General features: G+C 33.0%; 4 protein-coding genes and 1 long non-coding RNA gene across 7 annotated transcripts; 1 reads left to right on the top strand and 4 right to left on the bottom strand.

Annotated features, from left to right (window-relative positions):
- Positions 1-408: 408 nt before the first annotated feature.
- On the bottom strand, positions 409-2,255 carry LOC124446815. Its single transcript, XR_006948537.1, has 3 exons — positions 2,244-2,255; positions 1,305-1,960; positions 409-990 (listed from the first exon to the last, which is right to left on the bottom strand). It is a non-coding gene; the product is annotated as an uncharacterized LOC124446815 (long non-coding RNA).
- A 320-nt stretch (positions 2,256-2,575) lies between these two features.
- LOC124446813 (soma ferritin-like) lies at positions 2,576-4,323 on the bottom strand. Its single transcript, XM_046997697.1, has 5 exons — positions 4,092-4,323; positions 3,935-4,027; positions 3,785-3,838; positions 2,907-3,032; positions 2,576-2,823 (listed from the first exon to the last, which is right to left on the bottom strand). Exons 1-5 carry the CDS (start codon positions 4,191-4,193, stop codon positions 2,674-2,676), a joined length of 525 nt encoding a protein of 174 aa, XP_046853653.1. The 5' UTR covers positions 4,194-4,323; the 3' UTR covers positions 2,576-2,673.
- A 769-nt stretch (positions 4,324-5,092) lies between these two features.
- On the bottom strand, positions 5,093-9,991 carry LOC124446812 (soma ferritin-like). 3 transcript variants are annotated; one of them, XM_046997694.1, is made up of 8 exons: positions 9,850-9,991; positions 7,583-7,706; positions 7,289-7,322; positions 6,484-6,569; positions 6,277-6,369; positions 6,002-6,055; positions 5,727-5,858; positions 5,093-5,447 (listed from the first exon to the last, which is right to left on the bottom strand). In XM_046997694.1, the coding sequence occupies exons 2-8, from the start codon at positions 7,682-7,684 to the stop codon at positions 5,289-5,291; spliced, it is 660 nt and encodes a 219-aa protein (XP_046853650.1). In that variant the 5' UTR covers positions 7,685-7,706; positions 9,850-9,991; the 3' UTR covers positions 5,093-5,288. The 3 variants fall into 3 exon arrangements, with proteins under 3 accessions (XP_046853650.1, XP_046853652.1, XP_046853651.1); XM_046997696.1 differs by lacking the exon at positions 9,850-9,991 and adding an exon at positions 8,043-8,061; XM_046997695.1 differs by lacking the exon at positions 9,850-9,991 and adding an exon at positions 8,030-8,048.
- Positions 9,992-10,358: 367 nt separating this feature from the next.
- On the top strand, positions 10,359-16,343 carry LOC124446811 (palmitoyltransferase ZDHHC23-like). Its single transcript, XM_046997692.1, has 5 exons — positions 10,359-11,716; positions 11,824-11,868; positions 12,339-12,500; positions 12,845-13,055; positions 16,057-16,343. The coding sequence occupies exons 1-5, from the start codon at positions 11,073-11,075 to the stop codon at positions 16,072-16,074; spliced, it is 1,080 nt and encodes a 359-aa protein (XP_046853648.1). The 5' UTR covers positions 10,359-11,072; the 3' UTR covers positions 16,075-16,343.
- On the bottom strand, positions 13,470-19,214 carry LOC124446814 (double-strand break repair protein MRE11-like). Its single transcript, XM_046997698.1, has 16 exons — positions 19,110-19,214; positions 18,742-18,803; positions 18,425-18,525; positions 17,683-17,843; positions 17,517-17,604; positions 16,699-16,955; positions 15,975-16,163; positions 15,582-15,738; positions 15,438-15,518; positions 15,233-15,356; positions 14,964-15,067; positions 14,450-14,852; positions 14,306-14,380; positions 14,138-14,163; positions 13,974-14,024; positions 13,470-13,836 (listed from the first exon to the last, which is right to left on the bottom strand). Exons 1-16 carry the CDS (start codon positions 19,139-19,141, stop codon positions 13,792-13,794), a joined length of 1,956 nt encoding a protein of 651 aa, XP_046853654.1. The 5' UTR covers positions 19,142-19,214; the 3' UTR covers positions 13,470-13,791.
- Positions 19,215-19,240: the final 26 nt, after the last annotated feature.

Raw genomic sequence — 19,240 nt, 5'->3', positions numbered from 1 at the left:
GTTCGTTCAGATTATGCACTGGTGCAATGTTTTTGAACTGTTTTTTTATATACAGCGAAAAATTCTACTTAATTTGATTTGAGCTGCAAATTTTCGCAACTTGTTGTACCTGTTGGCTTCATCGTTTTTGAAATTTGTATTCAAAATTACGTTTCAACCGTGATAAATCCTGTAGATCGCCTCCATATTTTCCTCTAAAGTATCTTTAATCATGTAGAATTCTTCGAGTATTCTACATTGACGACCAGCTGTAGTTGACATGGTAGCGCATCTTCGTTTATTCATGATATCATGCAATGTCACATTACGATCGTAGGCTTCTTCTCATCACAAGAATATGATTGAGACGAAACCTACGATTATACTGGCATCGATAATTCTTTTTCTTTACTGCTTCTTTATATTTCAATATTCGTCTTTACCCAAGACCAAAGATGTCATCTCGCGGATTGTTGCTACAATTAAAAAAGAGATTTCAATTAAACCACACTGGAATACGCTTAATGCTGACAAAATTTCAATTTCGGATTAATGAAATGTTGTATTACATTCTTTATTATATGCACAATGACAAATATGTCTTTAAAATCGTATACTGTAGTTGTTATTCCGCTCTCACTTCAACACATGGTTCTACATTGTCAATAACACTTCGAATATTTGCTGAGGTAGGCAATTATAAATCATGATGCAGCAATAAATCCTTTCTCCAAATATTGTTCTTATCATCCATTATGAAGCCACAAAAAGAGAATGTGAAATATTCCCTTTTTTTCATTAAAGGTTATTATCGTGTACATAAAATTATTCACAGTTTTGTTTATAAACTTTGTGAGTGAAAAATGCTGACCTAGAAAGTATTAGTTTGTGTCACTACAGACGCGCATACAGTTGTTAAAATTATAAAGAGAATGTGGTTTACCTTTCCAAATTTCAAAACTTCTTTAATTCTCTACATAAATACTTGCGTGTTGACTGTTAACATGAGGCCTTAAAACGGACAAACCTTCAACGTAAACTGCACAACTAAGGACGGCGTTGATGGCGTGCTAAATCACGTTCATAATTTGTTATCTATATTGGCCCAACTTACAAGTGTATTGGTGCATATCAAATAACTAGTTACCATGGACAACTAGTTCTTACTATCTTACATTAGTGTTGCCTGCCTACATGTACTATACGTATTTGTTGTTTGAGTCTTTTTGTTCTTACTATCTTACGTTAGTGCTGTCTGCCTACATGTACTATACGTATTTGTTGTTTGAGTCTTTTTGCTCACGGAAAGCAAAATGTGTTCTTACCTGAAATTGTTGTCATTCGTCCTTAGGCGACCAATGAGCTATGAAATATGTATGTTTGTAAGTTTTATTATTTTATATTTGAGTGTAGATCGTTTATTTTTCCTAAAATTGATAATTCATTCAGCTAAGCTGAATTTTCACGATGTCACAAAATTTTCGTCTCCAACACGAGGCTTATAGCTGTAACGACTGCATTTTTTGCACTTAATGATTTTCCTTGTGTTGTTGTTGACCATAAAACACACTGTGGGCACTTGTAATCCAGAAAATATATTTGTCCCCGAAAATGAAATTCCACTGAGCAGCATGTTTGTAGGCTTTTAGAAGTCACGAGTAACTGTCGTGATACTTTAGTTAATAAAGAAAAACCTCACCTCATACTTAAACTTATAACACAAACTTATATGATACAAGATACTACATAGATGAATACAATCAATCAGAGTGACTTGAAACTTTTTATTGACTTTCAAAAATGAAAACAGGGTTGGAAAGTATTTAGTTGTCACCACCATCCAATGTAAGCTTATCAAATTGATTAATTGATACACACCAAGTCCATCACCAACACGCTCAAGATTGGTAATGTAGTCAGACAACTTCTTCATGCCTTCAGTTTGCTCATGAAGAAAGTTGCTTTCAATAAAATCAGCCATCTACAATCAAATTGGAAATTAAGTTTAAAATACACAGTTGTGAACGTGTAGAATTTGTGATCGAGCTTTTTAAGAAGTTTGTTTTTGCTGCAATCATTATAAACATCCAAGTAGAACTCGTTTTTGCGCTTGACAAAGGTCGCAAGCGTTTAATTTGTTTAGACGAAAGTTTACCAAACTGGTCTGCACTTTATTGAAGATTACTTGGTATTCCTTACCTGTTTTACGACAATTCCTTTTGAATGCAGGGAATATTTTACTAATTTTAACTGCGTTTTGATACTAATAATTTTTGAAATGCCAATATGACAACGCATTTTCCCAACCAAAAGTTATTGCATGAGTTTATTATTAGTCATATAGACAGCATGTTCCCGCAAATTTAATTATTCCAGGTAACATAACGTCACGACAAGCCTGAATTCAGAATAGTTTGTAGAATTATGTGTCATGAGGGTTACCGTCGTCATAACTGTATGATAAGGTGCAAAGGTATATGAGTAGTTGCAGTCGTTAATCTGCCAAAAAAAGTTAATACACAAGGACCTGGCCTAAAACTTTAACACAAATTTGTATCATGAAAGATATTACACAGATAAATAGAATCAATCAGAGTTATATGAAACTTTTTATTAACTTGCAAAAATGATTACATGGTTGATGTTCCAAAAGGTCAAGATTAATTATGAAAAATTGTATGGAGGAAAAAGTATTTAGTTGTCATCACCATCCAAAGTAAGCTTATCAAATTGATACACACCAAGTCCATCACCAACACGCTCAAGATTGGTAATGTAGTCAGACAACTTCTTGATGCCTTCAGTTTGCTCATGAAGAAAGTTGCTTTCAATAAAATCAGCCATCTACACATAAAGAAAATGTCAGCTATCTTTTTAGAAGTTATCTTATTTTTAATAACATTAATTCTCAACTTCGTTGAACATACTTCATCATCTTTGTTGGTAACAGCAACCTCATGTAAATGAAACAATGCTTCATTCACTTTTTTCTCCAAGTCCAAGGCAATCTTCATTGACTCTATTGGTGATGTAATGTCATCAAAATCAGGTTTCTAGTGAGAGAAAATCCAACATAAATATGAAATGCAACCGATAAGATAAATGTTTGTGAAAGAGCGTCAACATGCTAACATGACGCACGAAATCAACATTAACTGTAAATTTTTTGTTCGTAAATTGGATCCAATTTTCAAATAAAACAAGATTATGTATTTGTGATCGTTTGAACTTGCAGGTATACTTTGTTTTAGGTAGCGACACACAATGTCTTCAATGGCATTGTGATCAACGCGGGTTTTACGCTGGGCAAAATGTCACGCCACGGGCTCCGTCCTTATTAGGGACCTGCGATTTAGGCTATAAAAGTAAATAACGCTACACAGTGTTTCAAAACTTTTTGAATCAAACTTAATTTAATACTAAGATTAACTTTTCAGTGGCTCTGATCGTGATGTGTTGTGACAAAATGCAGATATTAATCTACCACGTACCCACTGTCACTCACATTGGTGAAAACGTTACTTAACAACTTTGCATTCAAATCGTCATGAGTTGTATGAGTCGTGTGATGTTCGATTTGTATCAAAATAATTTTATGGTGATTTTTTGTTGTAAACCTGACGCAATCGGTGTTCAACTAACTTTCATTCCATAAATTTCATTTCATTTTTCTCTCACACGATTGCCAATTGCAACATACAGATCAAAATTACAGAAATTGCCTTTCAAACTGACCACGTCATTATGTGATTAAAAAATTTTCAATGTCGTTCGTGGTGTTCTTTACGATGTATAAATCAAATACCTTTATATCTTTCAATACAATGCGACCGCCGCGAGTGTTCTGAAATTTCATCAGCTGAAACACAAAAACGAGAAAAACAGGTTTAATTATGTACAATCACATCATCATGACGCAGCATTGCATGACTTTGTCTAAACTTTATGTCTCTACCTTTTCAGCATGTTCTTGCTCTTCTTCTGCGGATTTCTTGAAAAATTTATAAAACCCAGCCAATGCAACATCATCCCTGTCAAAATGGTAGGCCTAAATAAAGACAACATGAAATTAGATGAAAGTAACAACAATTTTTGTTGTAATATTTACCGACCATCGACAAATAAGCGTAGCTAGCAGACAACTCCAAGTTGATTTGCTTGTTCACTTCAGCTTCGCTGGTTTCATGATAGTTCTGACGGCATCGAGAACTCATTTTGAAGTTGTATTGATGGTTTAGAAATGTGATAAGTAACGAAGAATTTTTAAATAGGGAGTATTTGGTTCAATCACTGTCGAAGCGCAAACACGACCCAAGTCACAAACACGAATATTAATCTGTGTCGTCAGACGTACGTATTTATATACTCAGTTGCTGGATCACAATCACATGACAGTCATGGGATAAATGGGCACATATGACATGACTCAGCAAATGGTAAATACGTAGTAATGTTTCTAATTTTGGCTCAAAGTTTAAAGTACACAGATTTGTGAATTTTTGTGAAATTTATGAGGAATATGAGCTGCGATACACAACCCAAGTCATAAACACGAATATTAAATTGTGTCGTCGGACGTACGTATTTATATGCCCCAGCCGGTACTCAGTTGCTGGATCACAATCACATGACAGTCATGTGATAAATAGGCAGTGCTGTAGAACTAAATTTATCAGATGGGGGGCTCTCTTGACGTTTTTTTCAATAGTGCCCTTTTAAAATTATCCATTTCAAAGGTAGAAGGGGCTCCTCCCCAATTGCCCCCACTTCTACAGCAGTGTAAATGAGCACATATGACATGACTCAGCAAATGGTAAATATCGTAAGTTAATGTTTCTGATTTTGGCTCAAAGTTTAAAGTACACAGAATTGTGAATTTTTGTGAAATTTATGAGGAATATGAGCTGCGATGCGTGAAAGTTCTGTAACCGATTTTCCCATGAAGACATTTGTTGGAAAAGCCTGTAAGTTGGAAATGATGTTGTCGGATAAACAATAAATGAAGATTTAGATAGTACAAAATACCTATGACAAATTGGTACTTTTGTCCCTCCTGTTTATAGTAGTGTAACTAAATGTGGCGATAATAATATTCTAAGACATGAAACTGAAGTTTTAGCTTTCCTTTTTTATTAAATAAATCAATACACGGTTAAAGATAAAGCAACTGCAGTGCTTATACAAGATGATATAAAGACACACCCATTTTAATTATATTATTTCAAAAATGATTCAAATAAGAAATACAAAGTATATGAGTTTATTACAGTAGATAGTTATTAAATGCTTATATTTGTTGTTCAGGAAATTTAAGAAATGCTATCCTTGCCACCACCAAGGGTCCATTTGTCAAATTCGTATTCACCCAAGGAGCTGTCAAGCCGTTGGAGAATATGAACGTAGTTTGCCAATTGCTTAATACTGTCCACTTGTTCGCCCAGAAAGTTCGATTCGATGAAGTCTTGGAACTAAACAAAAGTTATAAACAAATCAGGGGATATCGGTGTAAAAAGGGGATTGGGTATAAAAATTGAGAGGGAAGCTATAGTGCAGATTGAGTAGTTAAAATGAAATCGCAAGAGTTCATAGACATACTTTAGAAAAATAACAATGTAATTATGGACCATTTAAACGAAAAAAAAAATGAAAATGGTAGTTGTAAAATCATTAAGTGAGCATTTTTCAACTGGTTCAAAATAAACCAAAGAATATTGCAATAGTTTCAAAGATCTTGACCAAAATATTACCTGTGGATCACTTTCTTGAGCGTCTTGTAATTTATGAAGCTTAAGCAGCATGTCGTAGATTGTTTTCTCCAAGTGAAGAGCTCGTTTCATAGCGTGGGTACCATTACCCCAACTTCCATCATGACATGGCGCCTGAAAATATTTTCCTATCGTCAGATCATCTTTATTATATTATTTGAGGTTATTAACGTTTTGTGTTGTTTTAATTACGCGAACAATTCTGCCAAAACATTAACGAGTATTCTAGTTTAGTACAAATTTTAAAATTTACTTACAGGAATGCTATTCAAACGGATCTTTCCTCCACGTTTGTTTTGATATTTCATAAACTAACAAACAATTAAAATAATGTTTTTTTCAAATGTAATCATCGTCCTGCATTCTGACTTGTTATATGTATTACTCAATTTTAAACACAAGATTGTAAAATAAGATTTAAGACTTTATACGAAACGCAAATCGGGAATTACAAATTATTATAAATTATAATTTATAACTGTAAGTCAGGCAACTGTAAAGTAAACAGAAAGAAATGAAAAAAGTTCAGTACCATTTGCGCATGCTCGTGCTCTTCTTCTGCCATTTTCTTGAAAAATTTACTAAATCCAGGCATGTAAATTTTGTATGAATCAAAATGATACGACTAAAAGATAAGAATTTCAAGCTAAATTCAATGGAGTCTGGTACATAAGAAAGCTTGACAAATATGTTCATTGCAGAAAGTATAACATGATTTTCTCAAGGAACTAAAACTTACTAAAGACAAGTAGGTGTAATGTGCAGAGAGTTCAAAGTTTATTTGTTTGTTGATACCCTCTTCCAAGGTAGATGCAAACTGTGGTCCTACATAATTTATTAAGAAATGAAGTTGACATGTTGATTTTATGTGTTTATCATTTATCGAAGGTGAAAACGACATTGCAAAAACTGCAAGTAGCTAATAGTAAAGCAAATATATTGTTTGCATAATCGACTTCATTGCAATCTAACTTCTCAAAGAACTTATTAGAAAAACCAATTTATTTTAGGGGGAAGGTACAGTTTTTAACAAAGGGTTCAGTTAATGCTTGAGAAAATATTACGAATCAATAATATGTTGACGAGCTGCATTGATTTAATGAGCATTGCATGTTGATTCTAATCACCAGGCATTTCTCACAAGAGATTTTGTTTGTCTATCAATGCTTCAAATTATATAAAAAATCATGAACCATCACGAAGGTATCAATCCCTATTCCCTGGCCGATACTTTCAAATTGATTATTTTAAGTTATTTGCCGAGAAGAGAACGATATTTTAACTGGATGTAGCACTTTTATTGTAGATTATTGCCGTTCAGCGATCTTCTTGTTATAGTTAGATTAAAGTCGGCCATGAAGCTGGGTCTCCGCTGAGAATGGTGGAATTGCGTAACAGACCAACGCAAAATACTTTCTTGAGGTAATTGAAATATTCACAAAACATTTCATTTTCAGTCGATATGTAAAATTGAAACGATTTCATGTTACATTATGAAATATAATGTTATTGGCGTAGGATTCTTATTTAAATTCTCAACAAACCATGTCCTTTATCGCCTGTATGTTTCCATGTTTTCTGAAAAAAAAATATCATTGTTATATTATTCATTAGAAAATGAACATAAACAATTATAAATTTCGTTTGAATTTTGTATAATACATTAGCGAACAATTCATTCGTTGTCACGTAGTTAAATAAGTTGCATCACACTAAAAACTAATTTAATTGAGTGAGAAATATCAAAAATTTCACAAACAACCACCGAGAAACGAATACAAAACTTTATGTAACACAAATAAAAATGAATAACTTATCACATACATGCTATAACTTACACTGGCAGTGATGCTGGTCAAATCACGCGGAAAACATTTATCATCAACTGCGGATATTAATGGAAGTGTAATACATGAAAAAAGTAACAGTCTGGAAAACATCTTCACGAGTTTCAGTCGAGTACTATATAACAGCAAAGAAACGGTGTATATTAAAAGAAAGCCACAAAAAACGAATATATGCTGCAAATATGTATATATAGTCCTTTATTTTATGATGCGTTGTAACTGCTACTTACATGAAAATAAAAAAGCCAAATAATCTTTATTTTGCGCAAAAGCAGTATTTTATTAAAATAGATAAATAAAATGTCAGGTTACTTATCAAGATGTTGTGCGCTTTTATCAAATATATTTTATAGATTAAGCTTTTAAATAAAATCTGTGTTTGCGTAAGACATAAATTCACTCTAAATAATTTAACGAATAAAGTACAATACAACTAACGTATACTTGCCACCTTTTTCAACCAAAAAAACGGTTAAATACGTTCAACAAACCATTTTCATACGATATCTTTATTCGACCGAATGCAAACAGATGAAATAGATACCTCGATGACAGTATTGACCTTGCGCAAGTCAAACACCCTGAGGTTATCGGCTTCCAGGGGTCTTTTCCTCCAGAGATGAAAATGAAAGATTAATTGCTGATACATGCATTTTTGGGTATTTTAACTGACATCAAGTTGAAGGGCCTATTCTCATGAGCCTATTCTTATAAACCCGGTTAGCGAGACATCCCAGAGGAGAAATTCAACCCCGCCTGTCGAGACGAAATAGCGAAACAGCCTTTTTCCAAATGCTGCAAGTTAAAAATTAACATGGCGCATCATATACCAGAATTCTTTGTATTGTATTGGTTTGGTTTATACAGTTTACAGTGTGTATTTTTATAATACTACTTTAATAATCAAATGATGAAATCAACTTTAAATGGAGCTAGTATTTCAGCATAATTGCTTTTTTCGGCTTAAATTCCACATACACTCCTGTGGTCGCATTTGGAAAAATTTTTTCCCCACCTACCATCCTACCTATGATCTCGTCTCCTATAGGCTGGCTATCGCACAGAATAGAGATCTCGGCAACCGAGCCAGCCCCCTTCTCATTCAAACGCGAAGTAAATTTTGATAGTAAATTTAAGCGAAGCAAGATCATAAGTAGGCGATTTGTCTCGCTAACGCTAACCGTGCCCATAAAAAAAACCCTTACAGGAAGCACGTGCAGTAAAACGTGATCGGTCACGAGAACGGAAAAATACTTGAATATTACTAAGAAAATATTTGATTACAACATATAAAACGTTGGCGGTTACTTTTTGTAAATGTACTTTGATAGGATTATGTTGTTAAATTAATCAGTGAACTGATACTGATACATAACAAGATGATAAAATTTTTCTTTGGGCCTCGCAACAGGTATTATTACTGTAAGAATTTGCATTTTACATCATTTTTAATTCACATTTTCATTTTAATATAAAAATAGCAAATTTGCCAAGGCGTACATTGTTTGAGATTTTATATCATTTTTACATGGACATATTCAACAATGCCGTAACTTTATAAGTTATATTCTTTAATCTTGAGAATAATTTAACGACAAGTCAAACAAAAGCGAGCTGATATTGCATGTTTATCCAATCATTTGATGCAAGTTCGTATAACTTAACATAAATATTTTGGTTAACAGACATTTTACGAAGACTGCAGATAAAGTAACTTGCTCAATATGTATTTTCATCATCTTAACTCATTATGTGAATACATGGCAAAAGCTCCAATCCTTTATTTATAACAACGAATATTTATTCGGCAAAAACCATAGCAAGGACCTCTACGGTAACGGCTTGAAAGGTGATAAAAGCGTTAACAACTGTTGGTCTATTTAGGACCATATATCTAGAGGAATTTTTGCTTATACTTAAAATAAGACTTGCAATTAAAAAGTGTAGAAGATGTATATACAGTAAAATAATAAATTTTAACTGCGTCATAATTTACAAATGAATTTCATTTGGCATTAACTGTTTCATGCTTTCGTCAAAATATACGTCCAAATAAAAATACTGCTTTCAGGCAAAACTTAACAAAAATATATGGAATATTGTTAATTTTAAACCAAAAAAAAACATAAGACTATTGAACGCCTTCTTTAGTTGACGTTGCTTCACATCAAATGAGGCGTTCGATAAAATATTCCTCAAAATTCATGGCCGTCAAAATTTATTCACCAAACAATTTGTCCAAGAAAATATTTACTTACCAAACAAATGATTTTGTGGATCAGTCTAGTCCAATCTTTCGCAATCTAACAGAGCACTGCCGTTGAGAATGCAAGTAGCTATTTGAAAATATTTTGTATTGTAATCTGCATAATAACCTGCACATAAAGAATTATGTGACAATGACATAATGCTCATGCCTTAAAAGGTAAAACACATCTTTTAATTAATTTTTATCAGGATCGCATAATGATCGCAATTAAGCATTGTTCACAATTATTTCATACTTTCTTTAAAAATGTCAAGAATTTTATAATTGGAGACTGTACTAACAAAATGAATTAGTTTAATTGTAAAAATTGTTTAATCCTTTCGTATTTGTATAAATGTAATTTTCAAAAAAATTATAAAGCCTTTAAATCTTTCATATTCGACTCTGATTTTGCTGAATTTGTGTTCTAAATCTGTTGAACAATTTTCCTCGTGATTTAGAGCTCGATTTGTAAACTTGTCCATTGGCATTGTGACGAATCTTACATTTTTTCCATAATTTTAATAACCTTCGCTGATGAACGAAAACGTAATTTTTTCTTTCTTCGCCCTTCTGAAGTATGTGAGCACATAATTTGAATTTCTAAAACGTTAGATTCCAAAGAAAGTATTCACAATATTTCCAGTCGACGTCATCTTCGTTGCCTTAGACTTGAAGCATTTCAGTCTCAGTCACGAAGTAAGCTAAGTTTACAAGAGAAGGAAGCCAGTTTATGTTTTAGAAAAGGAAAGATCAAAATCTTTTTGTCATCTATTCCTCAACAAGACAACCGGTTTCTGTCTTCGGGTGACTGTGGCCCACATTGCTAAGGATGACAAATATGATTTTATGGTATGGCTGTGTTTTATTGGGGAAGAATATTTCCACTGGATGAACTGGGATGAAATTTTGTTATTGCAATCGCAATTATCGATTTCAATCAAGGTACCATGCACCAAAAAAAAATTGTAACAGGGACTGCGTGGCAGGAGAGGGGAAAAAATATTTTCTAGCTGAACTTACAAACATGAAAAAAGTTTGTGCTACGAGTTTAAGACTAGAAGGTGGAAAAGAATTTAACCATCATTTCAGCCCTCTTTCCCAAGAAAACGATTGATAGAGCCTTACCAAGGTTCTACCACTGGGTTGTAGTCATTTGTACTCTCGAAATGACTGTACAACATTTTGAAGAGCTACTTCCCCGGAAATGACGTTTGCTTTGCAATAAAAAATATGGCGGTCGATCTGAAATATTTGGATATAGACACCGAATCACTGTCCTTTATGAATGAAGACGACCAAGATCCGCTGTGCTGTTGTGAATATTACAACATTAAAAGACAACGATCCCATATTCTCTCTTTTTTTTGCGAGTGCGAGGATCTAGATGAAACAGTTGATAATTGGATAAAAGGAAATCCTCAGAAAATAAACAAAATTGTGGACATCATTGACACATTTGCAGATCGTTGTCGGGTACCTTGGTTAGGCGGTGCCAAAGCATTCGATTTTGGATGTGTGTTTCCGCCAATCTTGTTGACTAATTCTGCTATTATAGCTTCTTGGCATTATGTTCTTACTGCCATGATTTTTCTTGCACTGCCACCAATCATCATATTTTGCTATATGTCATCAGTGAAACTAAAAATAAAAACACGATTATTCCTGTCTTTAAATATCACCTCAACTATTGGTTGCTATGCTATTTACTTCTATTATGTATCTTTATCTCAAAATTTTTTGATAAATTTAGCAGTTGCCTTTGGTGCTATAGTTACTGTGATTCTCTTTAAACAATGCTTAAGTAAGGATAAAAAATATCATGTCTTTCATTACGAGGACAAGGAAAGCGTACCTTACCGTGGAAAATATTGTAGGTATGTTGAGTTGTATTTGGTGTTTGCATTATTGGTAAATTACACTCTTTTAAAAAGATGAAGCCTTAATTTCTATTACAGCAAATATTGTCCATTGTTAATTTCAGAATATGCAAGCTGTATGTGGCAAAATATGATCATCATTGTGTTTGGTATGTTATTTGTGTACATTAAATTACATTGCAGATTACAAAACTACTGCCTTACATTTTATCTATTTCTCTGGTATAAATAAGTTAATTTTTAGAAAAGAATTATTGCAACTTGCTTTTGCACATCATTTATTCTCAACCAATTTACACACTGCTACAAAAACATTAGGTCTATGTATCATTCAATGAGTTAAATTTTTTGCAAGATTGATCTTGTTTCAAGCTTATCTCAATTTATTTTGATATTGTTATGACAAGTGATTTGTAACAGATCCAGCCCAGGTTATAATCAGAATAAACTAAAGTATTTTTTAGAAATATCTTGTGGTGTTCTTGTAACATTACTTCAAGTATAACATGTGCTATTACAACTATTACAAATGTATATTTAGACTTAAGTTAAATCTTCTGCTATTGATGGTACACATCACTTGTTCATCATTTAATATGCTCTTGTACTTTGTTATTAGGATGAACACCTGTATTGGTCAACATAACCATAAAACATTTTTGTCATTGCTGTGTGTGTATCTTGTAAGCATCGTATTTGGTTGTTTTGTGCAATTGTCCTTTGTTTGCCAATGGCCAACTCTACTGACTTTGGACTGCTCAGATGTTTATAACTCAGACAGGTTTGTTATCAAGGCACATACCTTTAGTATACTTGTTGTATCATAGCCAGGGGTATAAAAGTCTGGTGATTAAAGAGATTGTTTGCTGGCTGAGATGGATATTTTGTTGAATAAGATTTATGCTTTGGCATGTTATCAATTCCAAGTTAATTTCCTGATTTTTTTCTGTTTGAATATACCATAATAAGAAGCTTTTCATTATACATAAAGCCTTGCACAAAAAGGCTTGTATAGTTGATCATCATGTCTCCCTGCCATTTGTTGTTGGCCCCATAACTCCTCTCTGTGTGTGTGTTTATGGAGGTGGAGGTTATTTCAATATAGACTGCTGTTTTACATTTTAGATTGGGCTTGGTTTTTGTATGTTGCTGTTATGCTTTGGTTATTGGTGTTTTTTTGGTTATACTACTCATGCAACAGGTTGTTTTGATTAGTTTCAATGTTACTACATTTGAATGGCGTCTTATGAATCATGAAGAATCAGTTTTTACAAGTTTAATGTCATCACCTTACCATAAAGGCATTTTTCAAAATTGGATAGCTTTCATTAAAATGGTAAGTACCTTAATCTTATAAAATACTTGGTAATTGTAATAAAAACATTCCCTGCAAAAACAATATTTGCAAATAAAGTTTTCTCTCAAAGCATTTTGTCTTTTTTGCCCTGAAATCTTTGGCATGGTCCAAAATATTATACCACAGTATGGAAACGTTCGCAAAAAACTTCAAGATAAAAATAACACAATATCACATTTTTATGAAATATTCACATTTGTATTCTAAATGCTCACTCTCCCTCAACGAGTGTAGGTTCAAAATCACTTCATAATAATTTGAGGAGGGTTTTCTGCTTCACTTTTATGAATTGATTTTAAATGTTTTTATTGATGCATTAATGATTATAATTTGAGCAAATTCGATGAAGAAATGAGTTTGCCATTTTTTAGTGGGGGTAAATAACTTCTACAATTCATGTAGTTTTATTTTATTGTAACTTTTTAAGAGTTTTCCAGCTTCGAAAAAGATTTAGGTATATAGAATAAAAGGGAGGGTACATAATGAACGTAAATAAAGTTGAACTTTAACACCATCGTTTTACCAACTGTTGAAAAATTAACATGCATTAAATAATCATTTATTAAACAAATATTTAACTTATTTCCGTCGACCCGCTTTATAAACAAAAATGTAGCTATGTACAAAGTCGCATGTCTAAAGTAATAAGTCTTATTCCTGTTACTATTAGCTTTGCTTAGAATGCCCTGTGACTTATCTTGTTGCCTATTTTATTTCATCTTTTCTGTCGTTTGGGTGAGAAGTCAAATGGATTCTCTTCCTATAAGAAAGTGTGGTGAATCAAGTGAAATAAATCGAAACTCTAATTGTCCATACAAATATGACTAAGTTCCCGAAAGTATCCAAATGCCTAGGGAACTGTTGACAGTTAAAAGTTATCTTTATATGCATGTTTACCTCTTCAGTATTGTGTGAACTGTTCCAAAAAAATGTTGTATTTCTCTCAAACTAATGCAATAGAGGGGAAAATTTTTGTATAGACAAATTAAAGATACAAAAATATTCAGCAGATGCTAATTTTTACTAAATTGATCATTACTACTTGACGTGGTATAACATACCAATATTTCCTGCTTTCCTCGAGTTTCTGCAACAAATAAAATTGATTGTTTTAGTTATCACCAGCTAAAAGCACTTGATATGATAGGCTATTTTTATGTTTCTATCAATTTTAAATCAAACTTGTTCATATTATGTATACAAAGTTAACAATATAAATTCATAACTACCACGTGATGTAACGGCAGTCTTGTTTATGTCACGTGATTGTTTCCCGCGTCCTCTTCCCCGTCCTCTTCCTCGACCTTTACGGCATTAGCAAACCTTTATTTGAAGTGTTCTAGTACTAGTCGAAATGGTAAATAATAACTAACCTCTAGTAGCTCTCGTAATTTCAACTTCAACCTCTTCTTCTAAAGGTACATAATTTTGTTTTTTGCTTCGAGATTGCCTCATGGCGTCTTCAAGTAACTTAATTAGAAACACAATTGAAATTTTTAACAATCTGGAACATGGGAATTCAGCATTCAATAATGATACTTTTCTCCTTCTCTCGTTTTCTTCTTCACTTGGTTCTTCTGCTCTACTTCGCTCGGTTTCTTTAACAACTTCCTTTTCTATGTCTTCATCTCGAATGTTTTTCTTCGATAATGTTTCTTGAGTATCATGAAGTTGGAGTTTCACGATTTCTCCAATGGCATCTTTCTCGTCTTTATCCACAAATTGTTGCAATGCTAATCCCATCATACGTTCAGATAAAATACTCAACTGTAATTTCTACGCAAAAAGACCACAATTTCACCATTTCGAAAAAAGTTAAAATGAATGTTTGCAACATTGGCCACATTGTGCGAGGTATTAGCTAACATTTTTTTGTTCGAAACATACATTTTCATTTGAATTGAGATATTCGTTAACCAGGTCTTCAACAGTAACATCGTCTAATATCTCTGGACGAATTCGAACTTGCGCAAAATCATTTCCCAGTCTTTCTATAAATGTTTCAGCTTTTTGAAGATGATCTTCACTTATTATTGTGCAACGTGGTTATATTTACAACAAACTTAGATTTTGGTGTTTTGTGATTGTATGCGTTGATGGTGATGAATGAATGCTGGACATTTTCATAGAATGAAGGAAGACTTGCAAAAATTTACCTTTTAAAGTAGATTTTTTGGTACGATGAAATTTTAAGATATCTTTGGTATTTGCAACATGTTTAATGAACTGCTGTCCAAATCTTGTTACATTGAAAGATGAATATCCACCTGTATAGTCAACCTTTGAAAAACAACAATTTTTTACAAATTCTATAAGTTAAAATTAACATGTGTTTTATACTGACATGGCTCACATGCTTACACGTATTCTTATAAGAGGTACTTTTGGTTGTCTTGGGTCTCCAGAATGCTTCTCTTTAGCCAATTCTATTAACTCTTCAACCTTGAAAGAAAAACAAATAAAGTTGACCAATAAACAAAAGTTTCCGGATTATTTTATTTTCACCTGTTGCGTTAAATATTCTTGCACTATACTATCATCAGTGGGATCGATGCCAGTATCCTTTAGTACGACATCTTTCATGAAAAAAGGTCGAACAGTTTGAAGTGGAAATTTGTCCATGCGAAACATTTTACCACAAACTCTTAAGATGCCAATATGCCTGAAATAAAGAGAAATTGCTGGGGTAGTAAAAAGCAAAACAGCATGAATGTTGAGATGACATTTTCGCGTGAAAAAAAAAGCTAGGTGCCGTTTTGAAATCCCATCTTCATAACACGACTTGAACAGTCAAACATTCTATCAAAGCTTCAACGAAACGAAATATCGACGTCCTCATAAGCTTAAGACTATTGAATCAGTGAACCTAATGCATAACATAGTGTAAAATCAACTCACTTCTGTTTTGATTCCCCTTCACATAAAGATGTCGCTACTGATGATCCAGGCTGACTAATAAATATATCTTTTCCACTACTAGAATGCTGAGGATCAATGAGACACTCGTGTTCATGACCCCAAATTACAAGATCAAGAAATTCATCTAAGAAATTTTCAGGAATGTGGTTTTTCGGTCCATGTTGTGCTCTGAAAGTGACAGGAACAGGTTTGAAGAATTTCATTCTTAAGGTGTTGCTAAAACTTTAAATGCACCATGTAAATTAATCTTTGGCACTACGGACATTTGTAACGATAAGATTTGAAAAACGAATTCATGTGTAATTCAATAGATTGCGTACAAATACATCCCCTCTATAGATAGTGTAACTCGTTTAGCCACCATTCTGACCAAGTGTATTGACTCCCGCCTTGATTTAGTAAAAACATGATAACGTGATATCTCAACTTCGTAAAAAATGTACTTTATACATTCCATAAGAGATATAAAGTTTTTTCAAGGCAACCAAATAGTATGGAAATACTATTTAACGCGATATCTCAACTCCGTAAAAAACGTACTTTGTAGCTACATTCCATAAGAGATAAAGTTTTTTCAGGGCAACCAAATAGCATGGAAATAATATGACAATACTGCAATGATGTATTTTATGCTTATGGTGTGAAGAGATGTACGTTGCTATTGTGACCTGAATGTATGCAAGAGACTTTCTAAAAACTGTACCTATTTTGATGCAAAACGAAACAGTTAAACCAGGCATCTGCATCTTCTTTTGGACGAAGCATTTTCACCTTCTTTTTAAGAAATGTTCTATGTAGTCTTTCATCTCGTACAGAGCCTAACCCGTACACCGCTAACTTTGTTTTGCCTTTCTTTATAAGCAGAGGGCTTATTGTAATATCGTCTACATTGAGCGCTTTGCCAAAATAATTAACTAGGCCATTCACACTAAATAGATTGAGAGTACACAGATTTCCATCCTAAGGAGAAAAAAAGTGTTGAAATGCTTTGGAGACATTTTGACTGCGATGATATAAATGTTTCTTTGTATCTATAAGTTTTTCGTCAGCCTTATAACACATACGTTAACGTCAGTTCAACGGTCGAACTGGAGTCGTACGTACGTTAATAAAAGGCCAACAAGTAGGATTGATCATGAAAAAGGTTCATTTGATAGATTCTCATTCTAGTGATTGAAATAACCTCCGTGATTTGTAGAGATGTTTTGAAGATTAGTTTAGATTATCGTGACAACAACGTGATAAAATATTCATCAAACAACTAACGTGAGATTTGAGTTAATCTTTCTAAATCATTACTGGTACATTACATACATTAAATTTAATAAAAGATTAATCGTCAATGAGTCCGGAAGCAACTTCCCGGTTTGTAATTCTCTTATTTGCTTACAATGCTTAGCATGATTATCAAAATAGAGTGTATTTATTTTCGTTCTCCATGGGGTAAGGAAACTCAAGCTGCATTCATGGAAACAACCCTAAAGTTAATTATTGAGTATAAAAGCTACGAAGTTTTCATACCCCAGCAGGATCATCATGATTTCCATGAATTGAGAATATAGGAATAGAGATGTTATAGTTGGGATCCTCGTAATTGACGGATGGAAAACTGTAAACATATAAGTAAAACTTTTTGTTTTATGTTAATGTACAAGCTTTGCGTATTGCTGTTGTCAAAAACAAGTACCTATTGGCAGCAAAGTTTATTGATTGATCACTTAAAAATTCCAAAAAACATGGTCTATCTCCCATACAGTATTTCCGCAACAGTTCCATAGTTTTATGAACCATTTTTCGTGAAGGTTTATTTTCATGAAATAAATCGCCACCAAGCAAGATAAAGTCCACCTAACACCAAAACTTAGAATGATTTATCGATGGAGATAAATTACAGCTATTTCTCTTCTTTGAAATACTACAAAGTCAAACGTCAAAAAAGCCAAAAACATTTGAATAGACTGATTCTAAGCGATGGGTAATCTGTTTGCATCTGAGGGTATTCCTAGGTACACTAGGAACTTTTTAATAAAAAATTGATTAGATTTGAAGCAGTTTGGAATATTTCTGTGTAAAGTTAGCTGAAAGTACTAGTTAAATTATGCAGTCTAATGCACAATTGCAACACTTTTGCAGGCAAATATTTGAAACATGTATGAAAAATATTAAAATATTGGAATGATATTATTTTTAATAATATGCTCAACTGGCATAACCAGCTTGCAAATTTGGTCATGCTGTGCTAATTGTTTCTCTGCTCACACTCATTGTGGAAACAACAGAACTCTAAAAAAATGAATAATGGTAATGTTCTGAAATTTAAATCACGGGATTAAAACTTGCAAGCTTGCTATTCCAAGTTCTCAATTGAATGAGTCAAAAGAGATGCTTAAATATAACTTAATGAAAATTGCATGCCAGGCAGGCAAAACCTTGTTTGTTTGAGCAATTTGCAATATCTCTTCAAAAGTTGTCAAAGAATCATTTCCTCTTTCTGGATCTTTTTCCATATACCCAATATGATTATCTGTAGCTACAAAATATATCATGGCATAGATTGTAAATTGTAGAGAACTCTTTACGAAAAGCAAATTTCTAGTTGTTATAAGTTGAGACTGTCAAGTATAAGTTATGATGAGATTGTCAAGTGTTGGTTTTAAACAAAATCATTTTTAATTTATTGCCACTTAATTAAGCTTGCACATGATACATAACTCATCTCTTATCATTGAGTATAGAGATTTCTTACCAATGAGAATAGACATGGTGTTTTCATGATCAAGTTCTTCATCCCTAATTGATTTAGTTGATCTGGCAAATCAATGTAAAAATTGTTAAAAAAATTTCTCTCTTACCACTAGCCCTAATGGGCTGGTACTAGAACTATTAGATTAAGATGATTCCTAAAATTTTTTAAAATATCACGTGTTTTACTAAAGAACAAAGATCTTGGTCGCTGCACATGTGCATCCTACTGGCTCACAGCTAGCATGCAGCATGCTTTCTGCCTTTCTACTTTCACTTTCAAAACACGAAATTAATCAATAGAAAGCTTGACTTCCGTCAATTTAGAAAATAATTATACCCAAAGACTTGTGAGAATAAAAGATAATCTACCTTTGACTAGAATGATTATCTTCCATCTCCATAACAGCACAATTTCAAAAGAAGTACAATTGATTGTAATCGGTCGGGCATGATCGGGTTTGTTCGAGATCAATCGTTGTCTGCTGGGGGTATGCCACATG

This window comes from Xenia sp. Carnegie-2017, unplaced genomic scaffold, assembly GCF_021976095.1.
Source record: "Xenia sp. Carnegie-2017 unplaced genomic scaffold, XeniaSp_v1 HiC_scaffold_22, whole genome shotgun sequence".
Lineage (NCBI taxonomy): Eukaryota > Metazoa > Cnidaria > Anthozoa > Malacalcyonacea > Xeniidae > Xenia > Xenia sp. Carnegie-2017.
The sequence above is the reverse complement of the archived record's forward strand: the minus strand, read 5'-3'. Positions and strand labels throughout refer to the sequence as shown.

Excerpts from the sequence above, each read along its gene's own strand:
- LOC124446813 (XM_046997697.1), bottom strand. The coding sequence starts at position 4,193 with ATGAGTTCTCGATGCCGTCAGAACTATCATGAAACCAGCGAAGCTGAA. Across the intron at positions 4,028-4,091 it reads GCTACGCTTATTTGTCGATG|GCCTACCATTTTGACAGGGA; the intron begins GTCGGTAAATAT and ends GTCTTTATTTAG. Across the intron at positions 3,839-3,934 it reads AGCAAGAACATGCTGAAAAG|CTGATGAAATTTCAGAACAC; the intron begins GTAGAGACATAA and ends TTTGTGTTTCAG.
- LOC124446812 (XM_046997694.1), bottom strand. The coding sequence starts at position 7,684 with ATGTTTTCCAGACTGTTACTTTTTTCATGTATTACACTTCCATTAATA. Across the intron at positions 6,056-6,276 it reads AGCACGAGCATGCGCAAATG|TTTATGAAATATCAAAACAA; the intron begins GTACTGAACTTT and ends ATTGTTTGTTAG. Across the intron at positions 5,448-5,726 it reads CTCAAGAAAGTGATCCACAG|TTCCAAGACTTCATCGAATC; the intron begins GTAATATTTTGG and ends ACTTTTGTTTAG.
- LOC124446811 (XM_046997692.1), top strand. The coding sequence starts at position 11,073 with ATGGCGGTCGATCTGAAATATTTGGATATAGACACCGAATCACTGTCC. Across the intron at positions 11,717-11,823 it reads TACCGTGGAAAATATTGTAG|AATATGCAAGCTGTATGTGG; the intron begins GTATGTTGAGTT and ends TGTTAATTTCAG. Across the intron at positions 12,501-12,844 it reads GATGTTTATAACTCAGACAG|ATTGGGCTTGGTTTTTGTAT; the intron begins GTTTGTTATCAA and ends TTTACATTTTAG.
- LOC124446814 (XM_046997698.1), bottom strand. The coding sequence starts at position 19,141 with ATGGAGATGGAAGATAATCATTCTAGTCAAAG. Across the intron at positions 18,804-19,109 it reads GATAATCATTCTAGTCAAAG|ATCAACTAAATCAATTAGGG; the intron begins GTAGATTATCTT and ends TTGATTTGCCAG. Across the intron at positions 18,526-18,741 it reads CACCATGTCTATTCTCATTG|CTACAGATAATCATATTGGG; the intron begins GTAAGAAATCTC and ends TATATTTTGTAG.